The sequence below is a fragment of the Protomyctophum parallelum genome (genome assembly GCF_964188405.1).
Source record: "Protomyctophum parallelum genome assembly, chromosome: 18".
Lineage (NCBI taxonomy): Eukaryota > Metazoa > Chordata > Actinopteri > Myctophiformes > Myctophidae > Protomyctophum > Protomyctophum parallelum.
The window spans coordinates 33,839,250-33,849,896 of NC_139716.1; the positions used below are offsets into that span (position 1 = coordinate 33,839,250).

Sequence of the window (10,647 nt, forward strand, 5' to 3'; positions counted from 1 at the left end):
GGCCCTTTTCACCTCAGATGGAGAGCTCCTTACTGAAGAACAACTCAGAGAGGGTCCTCGAATGTGGTTGAAGGCTGCGTGGGGCAGGTTTGGAGAAGTCCAGAGCGGGTCCATAATGCGCCGGGACACGGAGGCTAAGTTGGCTAAACTAATTCCTATGTCCACTGTGTGGGCCGAACATACCTATGAGGCTCGGAGACGAGAGGATGGTGAATGGGATGTACCCTGTGGGACAGAACCTATTAACGTCACCATTTTTGACCACTCACTGGGTCCATGGTGTCGGTTAATGTCCAGGCCACTAGGCCTTGGAGCTCAGGCTCGCATGTTAGGCTGGTTGGCTTTACCCCACCACTGTCCCAACCAGTGGGCCGGGCCTAGGCTTAATGGAATCACACACCTGGGTGATGTGGGGAGGTTTGTCCGTCATGATCATGTTGAGCCTGAGCAAGAGAGTGTTGATCAAAATGTTGGACTTGCATCAGACCCTGTCTCTGGTTTTCTTAAAAAGAAAAAGAAAAACAATAAATTAAAACAGACGGACCCCAAAAACGAAGAAATAAAGAAACTAAGGAGTATAATCCAGAAGCTCAACAAGGAGCGTACTTGGCGTGCACTTGTGACAAAGGCAAGGGCAAGGCTTACTTTCAACCAGGAGCAAGCACAGTGAAAGAGCAAAACGATAGCCATGACATTTTCACTGTTTTGCAGCTATCACTAATGATTCAATGCAATCTTGGTATACCAATCACTTCTGTGATTAATGACCTTTGTACATGTGTTCCAAACCAGAGCAAAAAGTCAGAACGTTTTGTGACTTGTACAATGCAAGTACAATGCAAAATTGTCTGAATGCTAACCAGACTGAATGCAAAGATAAATTGTAGAGAATGCATGAAGCAATTTATCACAACAATCTGCCAGTTTTCAGCTGATTGGCCATTATCAGTGACCGGCCAGTCAGATTCTGTGCCGAGTAGAGAATGTTTAAGGGTTTGGGCCTGGGGAAGAGGAGTGGGCCTGTGGTCTGCCAGCGAAAGAGGAAGAGGTAGTCTATTGCTGTTGTGTGAGTGAAGGGAGGGGGAAACCACGCTCCTATATATGAATATTATGATGGAATAATATTTGTGTTGATAGTCACATAATTTCCCCCCCTCAAAAACAAAACAGCAGTAGCCTCCCTCTTCCTCCTTTGTTAAACACCCACTCCAGCCGGTCCAATTATAAGGCAATTTACAACGCGTCACTTTGCGTAGATCTGCTATTTCTGCTATTTTCTTAAGTATACAATTCATAAAAAAAAAATGTCTTTGTATATTTATCATTGCTGCCCTGTGCACTTTTCTTTGTACGGCAAACTTCCGCTATGCTTCCACAAAAGCTTGCCTCTCGAGATACACACGCCCCATGTTATGTCTTTATTTGTTGTATGAGAAGCATGAGTGTGAGGTATGAACTGCTGAGGTATGAACCCCCTACATTGTCGGGTTGTGACACAGCTTATAACGTACTCTCCCTAATTCGTGGGCCATCTTCCACTGTTCCTGTATCTCGAAGTGCATTATGGTTGATGGGAAAGTAAGATGCATTTTAACTGGATTTTAGTCTGGCAATGGCTGTCTTGTTAAATGAACATACAATCCTTTTGCCTGTTTGCCTAGATCACATACATCTTATCAGCTCAGTATGTTCTGATGAATTTAGTAGAGAATTCTAGGCATGCCTGTATCTCTACTACATTGTTAATGGCCTTATGTACTAGGACTTAAAGGGTCAGGGGACCCCCCCCGTCATTTATCAGAATTCTGAAATGACTTGTATACTATAAAGCACTACATTTGAAGAAACGACTTGTAAAACACTAAGTTAAAACGACTTACTAGACGAGCGAGAGAGCTATGTGTATACTGTTCACTGTTCAGAAAACAACTTGAAACGGGTGTCAGTGTTGTATCATTTTTCCACTACCCTCAGAATGTAACTCCACACCGGTGCTCAGATTGAAGAGGGATAGCCAGGGACAGTGTTCTGTAGCCAGGGACAGTGAGAAGAGAGGCAGGGTGTCACTGTCCCCGGCTACAGAGAGCTCCATACCCCACCTCTCCTCCACAACACGGGTCTGCTGACCGAGTCTCTCGATAGTCTCTCGTCAACAATGAAAGAACATGTAAACCTATAGAAAACAAACAAGTTTGGAACACATTGAGCAAATATGTTATGAGTGGTGCCAATTATTTCCTTTCTACCCAGAAACCTGAAAATAGAGAGAAATGGCTTCAGAACGGTAGAAAGCTCTGCACACAATATATTTTGTTAAAGAAAAAGTGACTTGTGGTGTCCTGAGCCATTAACGTTTTGAATGGAGGTGAACCCATCTTTGTCTGTTTTACGACACTGTACCTTTCCATTTAAAGTTTTCTGTATATTACAAATTACAGTGTTTACTTTCAATCAAGCTTTTTATTATAATAATAAATACATTCCTATGAGAGAAGTATGGGGTTTTCGTTCTTCAAAGGATTTGAGGTAAACTAATCGTCGACTACCAATTGTAAGTTTAAACAAAGGGCGAGATTAACTAAATGAGTGGTTTTGGTGATTTTTAACTTAATGTTTAGACTATTCCTTCAGAGATACACAGGCCCGAGAACGTTGGCTTAGGAGCACTATAAGCATTTATACAAGATATCCTATAACTGCGCTAGTCCCTGCCTGCCCATGTACGCATGTGCAAGGTTCAACGTTGTACTTTATTGTTACATCTTGTGTACAGGTACATAAGAGTAAAACTTTTTTTGGTCGGGCTTCCTTCAGATAATGCAGCAGCATAGATAACAACACAAACCCCAACAAAACTATTAATCTGAAAATCCCCATACATGGAGTACCAGGCTGTATTCGTTGCTGTCGGGAGGAAATCTCATAACTCCATTTTTTATATTTTCTTTGGCATACATCTGTGCTATTGAACACCCTTTACGTCTGTGTGTTGTTTTTCGAAAATATTGAACCAATGGAAAGTAGTAAAAAGTGCTTTGGACAAAACCTCTTAACTCCATTGGACCCTCAAAATGTCTGCTAAAGCAACTAACTACCTCTAATGGAAATATTTAAGGATTCCATATTTAATAACGCTGATAAGAAACCAGCTAGCAAGTTAGTTGGAGACTGGCTGTCTGCTACGAGAGCATACTCAAGGGCAAAAACATGTTTGTTCACAGAGGCGCTGGGTGTTATGGCAAGAGAAGCAAAACAATTCTTTATCTTCATAATACTATCTAAACGCTGGGGACGAAATGAGATGTACCTCAGTGGGACACAGGGCATGAAGTGAGATGAAAACAGGGTGACAGGGCACATGTAAATTCATTCACAAAATAACAGATCTACAAAAGAGTCCCGAAATACCTATCAACCTCTCCCCCTCTCATGGAAGTAATTGACAATATATAAAGTTACACCAACTTTGATGAGGCTGTATTGCTTTGTTTTAAAAATATATGGCTTTCTTAATTACCTGAAAAATGTATATTTTTCATTTCCTGAAAAATGAACATTTTGGACAGCAGAGATATGGTGTCCAGGCCACTGAGGCCAGTCCATGGTAATGATGGCATAGACTGGCCTGGACTCCATATTTGATCATGCGTTACAGGGAAGTCCATATATGGGCATAAAGGGGAGACTTACAGAAATCTCCATAATACTGTATAGTATGGGCACAAAAGACTTAATAGTATTTACAGTATTTATTTATATACATTTATAAGACTTAAGATGTTTTTTGAGGGGCGCCTCCAGTGCATGGCTTTTGAAAATTACGTCATAAGGCAGCCAAGTCTATGGACTTTTAGAGCTCTATCTTGTGCCATGCTTTATCCGCAAATATTAAACACTTTGCGTGAATTACGCATTTAGGAGCTTCCACTATGCATTATTGGTATCTTGCGGCACAACTTGGCTGTGTGGGCCGTGGAGTGGATGGCAGATAGTCAGATACTGGACATGCAAAACAACCCTCTGTATCTAATATACCGTAATTTCCGGACTATAAGCCGCACCTGAATATAAGCCGCACCAGCCAAATTTAGGGAAAATCCCATATACAAGCCGCACCGGACTATAAGCCGCACCGGACTATAAGCCGCACCGGACTATAAGCCGCAGCTACGTTAGCTCAGAGCCTGAGATGGCTCTGCGTTAGCTGTAAAAATCCATAGATTAGCCGCACCGTTGTATAAGCCGCAGGGTTCAAATCATGGGTAAAAAGCCGCGGCTTATAGTCCGGAAATTACGGTAAATGTTTTCCAAGGCAGCACGCGTTGCTCCTCCATAAGGCAAGATCCAGGGCATAATGGATCTCTTAAAGGCAATGGCACCTGGCACACTGATTGGTTTAGGTTGCGTAACGCACAAACCACACCTATGCATAATGTAATGGGCAGCAGAGGTGTTTTAAGGATTTAGGTGGTGGCATAAGATACAATATCACACAATATGAAATCCCCAAATTAATGGAAAAGGGCCCTTAATGTTTTAGGGCAGCCAATGTAAATGCATTGGGGCCCTTGCCGCAATTCACTTCACACAAGTGTGATTTTTACTTTGATGATGATGATGAGGCTATCAAGCATGGTTAGGATATATTGATCAGATCTTTTATTTAAAAAAAATTAAAGCTGTATTTGGTCTCTTTGCTAACTAAACAGAAACATTATTGCTACAATGCTACTTAACATACATTTGCCTAGATTACGGAGTGGAAGAATTTCCGGTATGTTTTACACTATTGTAGTTCGAGACTTATTCCTCTCATTTTAATAGTCTTTATTTTAATGATTATATATTTTTTTCAGACAGCCAGCAATGGGTAAAACGCTCACATCTTGGGGCCACAATCTGCATTCAAAGATGTTCCTAGAAGCTTTGTCATTGGTCGAAATAACTAACCAATCAGGAAGTAGACAGGCAAATCGACCAATGACAAAGCTTCTAGGAAAATCTTTGAATGCAGATGTGCCACAGAGGGAGCGTTTTGCCCATTGCTGGCTGTCTGAATACCCCAAAAAAAGGAAATAAAAAATGTGACATTATTGCTTATAGCAGCTTTAATTCTTCAAAGGGAATTACTGGTAAGTTTAAATGTGTGATCGAGAGTATTACACTAGGTGGTTTAGTGAAGTATTCTTGAAACTGAGAGTTTATAGTCTTTTAGTTAGTGAATACCAAGATACCCGCAACACTCCAGTTAAAGAAGGGTCAATTCTTGTTGGTGCAAGGCTCAAAGATATCCAATAGAAAGAAGGAATGCCAGCACTCAATAAATGTCCTGTTCCTTTTTATTTACTTCTGACGAGCCAACATACACGTTTCGGCCAGCTACACTGACAATATAAGTGTCATTGCATAAGCGGGTGGGGCATGCATTCCAACTTGTATCGTTCCCGAGTAAGCCGGTGTCCGGTCTAGAAGAATGATACAGCAGAGACGAGGAGGAGACTTCAATTCCCAAGACAGACAGGGCTGGACAAGGGCTTTGATTTAAGCACACCTTGATCATTTCAAATCTGAGGTATGTAGAGGATTTTCTCAATTTACTTTTTATTTTGTAGGTGGTGAGGCGTGTGGTGGCTTGTGGAGATCCTCTGCCTACCGTGTTGATGATCACCGGCCTGCCTGACGAGGGCTACAGTCAAGGGGACATCCAGAGTTTGGTCCGAGACCCAAAGCACGGCATCTGTAAAAGCCTGCATGGCTGGTATTACCAGATTGTGGTACTGCCTTTACAAAGGACGGTGAGCGAAGAAAACGCATGCACTGTATATACCGAAATATAATTGTTCATTAGAACCTTTTTATTTATTCGCAAGTTCCTTAGGTTGCCCCAATTTATAGGGTCATTGAGATAACGGTACCATTTACAATACAATAGTTTGTACCCAATTGTACTCTGATTCTGTGGTAAGACCCCCATCTGCAATGTCTGTTTTTTAATTAAAAAAATAAGAGATGTATAAGCTCTCTCTGAAAGCGCTACGAGTTTGTAGATCATCTATACAAGCCAAATATAAGTAGGTTTAAAGGGTTCAAACTGATGATGTTTTTGCTATATTTACACTGCTGGGAACCCCCCCAAAGACCCCTGGCCGGGGGATCCCCGGATGCCACTTGGAAAACCACTAAATGTATACTAGCAGCCACATGGCTCTTTCTCATTGTTTTCTGTCCTTGCTTCCATCCAGGCCTTTCTGTACTTTCCAGACTGGACGTCGTGCTGTGATGCTGTGTTTGTTCAAAACAAGACACCAGCGCGTCTGAAAGGCATCCTTAAACTCCATTTCCACATCGTGCGTGGCCTAAAAATGTGTTGGAATGAGGTATACACGCCTCCCACACACACACACACACACACACACACACACACACACACACACAGTCATCACATTTCCCTGGGTGAGGGGAATCATTAAAGAAGAGTTTTGATATACACATACAAAAGCAGTAAAAAAGAATAACACAAAATCAAAACGATAACCATATAATAGTGAAAATAGCCGAAGCACTGTGAGCTTGTAGATCGGCGCTGAGGTGAGTGACCTTAACTGCAGAAGGAACTAAACGGGTCGAACATGGCTGCCTCGATAACTCTTTTGATACCACCATTGACTGTGGTGCCAGTGCCAACAGAATGCACAGGAAAGGCCCCAAAGAAGACCCTGTGATTTCCCCCCGTGAACTGGAAGTAATAATGGGTCATTTCCGGGGGCGGGCGCTAGTCACTATTCTTTTATCAGAAGCGCTTATAAAATGATCATTGCCCCTCACTTCATATCACCTCAATCTGAGCCTCAATTCAGAGGAAAACGCTACTAAAGATCGCGCTTGTAATGTATGTGGACGGGCTGGACACATTGTAATGACGTCACACCGCGGAAGCAAGCGTTGCCTAGCGACAGAGAAGCTAATGGGCCGTAAATATAAGAGTGAAGATTCTGGATTAATAGTAATCTACATTTCTCGTCATTGGCATAGCGGGTTCATGCCCTGAACAGGAGACATCTCAACATTGCCACCGATTGAATTAATGGGATTTTCTCCTTTTTTTGGATTAACTGTGGGTGTGTGGGAAACAACTGATCACCTAGTAGGCACATGTACAGTAGTTTGTACGAGTCCATCTAAATGAGGGCTGGTGTAGCAGTCTGAGCTGTTGGCCAATAATATGCAAATCCACATGTATATCATGCTGTACTACATGGTGTGGTCTTGTTTCATGTGTTTATTTCTGATCTTGTCTGCAGGCCGTGTTGTACAAAACGTTCGCCAACAAAAAACAAGTAAGTACATTTGTCCCCACACGTTTAAAATAAGTAATATTTAGGCGTTGAATAAGTTATTGTATTGAGAAGCACCGCTGCCTACCGCTTTACTTTTGCTTAACTTTTTGCTCGTCCGACAAAACGGCACCACACTTCATGCATTTCCTAGTGTACAAGGTCCAAAAGGCAACTGCCAACATGTTTCGACCCCCTGAACACCCCCCGTGTTCAGGGGGTGTGTGTGTACATATATATATATATATATATATATATATATATATATATATACGTATGTATATATGCGCTCTGTTGTGCGAATCTTAATGATGGGCTCAGGGCGTACAGTGACACAATCTTCTGAACTTGCTAGATGGAATATGAGAACCGGCTGTTGGTGGTGAAGTTGAGAGGCCTTCCAATCACCTTGGACGTCATTAAAAAACTCATACAGATGGTGACCATCTTTGGACCAGTGGAAGACTGCCTCCCACTCGCCAACAGGGTGAGTGCACGCACACAGTCACACGCTAGGTGCAAAACGACTGATTTCTCTTTTGGGTCTTGAGCTGAAGTTTTGGGAACCACTCCATTAGATATACAGGGTGTCCATAAAGTCTCTTTTACAATTTTACATTTTAATTACAAAGGCAATTGATAAGATATATTAATGAGATTTGTTCTATTGTACTCCTCTGTGGGGCTATGTTGCAGTCTGCCGACAGCAGTCTCCCCGAAAGTTAATAGTGCAGCCGACGAAAACTAGAGTTCTCAACCGGCCCGAAAATTAAGGCCCGGCCCTACCTGCGCCCTCATCAAACCCTGTACACTCAAGACACTGCCCTGCTGCCACCATATATCTCCATATATGCAGCTGACCTGTTCTGACATTCCATATGTTGAACTGACCTCATCAAACCCTGTACACTCCAAGACACGCTCCATATATGTACAGAATACATTCCATAATTATGTTGATCTGACCCCCCATGCCAAAATGCCAGCCCAGCAGTCTGCCATCACCCAGGCGGATGCGTGCAAGGGCGAGATCACTTCTTGCCCTTAGGGCGTCTTACTGGTAGTATTAATATATAGTATACATTTATAGTCTGATATATTGGCTTGAATGTGTTTTTGTTCTCTCTCTTTGTGTGTGTGTGTGTGTGTGTGTGTGTGTGTGTGTGTGTGTGTGTGTGTGTGTGTGTGTGTGTGTGTGTGTGTGTGTGTGTGTGTGTGTGTGTGTGTGTGTGTAGGTCATATTTCATATGCGCACTTGCAGTGCGCTTGAGACCATCAAAAGATATTTCCTCAACTATCCTAACATATCCCCGCAGCTGAGGGCAAAGCTTGGTCCACTCAACTACGACATTGTTACACCATATGTGGAAGGTTTTCTCAGGTGAGCGTGGTTTCATTATTAAACAGCCTTTTCCATTGTGGTGCCTGCTACAGTGAGTATATGGAAATCAAATGATATCTTGTGATATAAAATGGGTGAAGTAGTGCTTTGGAGGCTCAATTCAACGTGGCGGATCAACAGCTAATGCTTTCTCTCCTTTTTCTTTTCTGTACGCTCAGCGCGCTCACCTTTGTGTCCCGGGTCAACAAAGCGCAACGCAAGACGCAAGTCAAGTCTAAAGAGCAAGTGAACTACCCCATGCAGTCTGTAATAGTCATCTGCAACCAGCTGAAACTTCGCACTGGTCCACACCTGTCTCAACGAACCGCGGGTCCTGGAGCCCCCGTTAAAGTTCCTACCACGTCATCGACGGGTGCCGACGCCTCTCCAGTGCCCGTGGTGGCCGACGCCAAACGGGCCGACGCCGTTCTCAGCGACCCGCCCAGCGCTGCGGCTCCTAGAGTGCCCGAATCCCCCAGCGATTCCGGCGCGTCGACGGACGCCGTCCTCTCTCCGGGGCGTGCGCAGGCCGAGGGCAAGGCGCCGGAACTGCCCCCGATCACCGATGACTTCTTCCGCGCTCTGACCGTTGCTCTTCGAGAGCGCCGTCAGACCAGAGAGAGGCAGGGGGCGGAGGTGAGACGAGCTCCTTATGGGTACCTAACTGGCTGTGTGTGTGGAGAGGTTTGGGAAGACCATATACCTGGCGTTTGTGTGTGTGTTTGTGTGTGTGTGTGTCCTTCCCATTCTTTCCCTTCTCATCCTATTCCAATGTTAGTTTCGTCGACTAAAACTACAACGAAAAAAGTTCGTCAACTACCTTTTTTCAGTGACAAAGTAAATAAAAACTAAGCTCTGATGACTAAAACTAAAATATATTGACAATTTTTTGCAAATAAAACTAGACTAAAATGTTAGGGAGGGACTAGTAGAGAAGAGTTCCAGTAGAACTAAATCCATTTTTCTATGTTTAGTTGCTGCTTACAACGCGCTCCAAGTGTAAAATCGGGCATTACAAGTCTGCCAAAATAATTGTGTTATTTAGTTGACTAAAACGACAACTTTTCAGATGACTAAAATATGACTAACACTAAATGAAATTTTATTCAAAAGCTTATAAACATTTGCTGTCAAAAATCAAAGGAAAGGGGGGCATGGTGGTACAGTCGGTAGTGCTGTCGCCTCACAGCTAGAAGGTCCTGGGTTCGATTCCCGCTGTGGCCGGGGAAAAGAAGCAGCTTGGACTCCTCATGCATAGAAGGAAGCATGAGGTCAGTCCATTGCCCTCCACAGGTTGGCAGAGGAAGTGTAGCGCCTAGGATTACATTACATAATTGACAAAAAACGGGTTGCAAAATTGTGGGATAAAAATGTAAGAAAAAAAATCAACGCTGTTGTCTATGGTTTTCTTCTTCAACGCGTGTGTTCCTGCTTCCCCCTTCCAATCCAGACCTCGTCGTCCTCGGCCGCCCCTCACGAGGAGAGGAGTGACTCCTCCTCCGGGCGCCCCAGGAGCAGCCGCGGCCCGTCATCCTCCTCCGAGGGCTTCCGCTCGCCTCCTTCGCCGCCTCCCTCCAAGAGAACGCATGGCTCCTCCTCCTCCTCGTCCCGAAGGAGCAGGCGAGAGCCGAGTCCCCCGTCTAAGAGACGGAGGAGAGAGGAGGAGGAGGAGGAGGATACTAGAAGGGTGAGTGACTCGCAGTGGTGTAAAGTCACCAAGTACATCTGCTCAAGTACTGTACTTAAGACACTTTTGACCTGAGATCAGATTCTAAAAATGTCTTCTACATCCTGACAGTTTTCTGAAAAAGCTATGTTTCTATGTCAGTGGTTCTTCGATTTTTCAAAAATAGCACACCTACAAACTTCAGTTTGATTACAAAACATACACTATGTTGCGCCGCAATGCCATATGCGACACATTGTGAGCGT

The 10,647-nt window shown here is 43.7% G+C and overlaps 1 protein-coding gene across 1 annotated transcript in view; it reads left to right on the forward strand.

The window, feature by feature from the left end:
• The window catches only part of znf638 (zinc finger protein 638), a 76,018-nt gene that overhangs the window by 55,091 nt on the left and 10,280 nt on the right, over positions 1 to 10,647 (forward strand). The window contains exons 22-28 of the mRNA XM_083788610.1: positions 5,613 to 5,795; positions 6,243 to 6,377; positions 7,302 to 7,337; positions 7,690 to 7,821; positions 8,570 to 8,715; positions 8,895 to 9,351; positions 10,166 to 10,402. Of these exons, the coding sequence (XP_083644736.1) occupies positions 5,613 to 5,795; positions 6,243 to 6,377; positions 7,302 to 7,337; positions 7,690 to 7,821; positions 8,570 to 8,715; positions 8,895 to 9,351; positions 10,166 to 10,402 (1,326 nt within the window). The remainder of the gene's footprint in view (positions 1 to 5,612; positions 5,796 to 6,242; positions 6,378 to 7,301; positions 7,338 to 7,689; positions 7,822 to 8,569; positions 8,716 to 8,894; positions 9,352 to 10,165; positions 10,403 to 10,647) is intronic.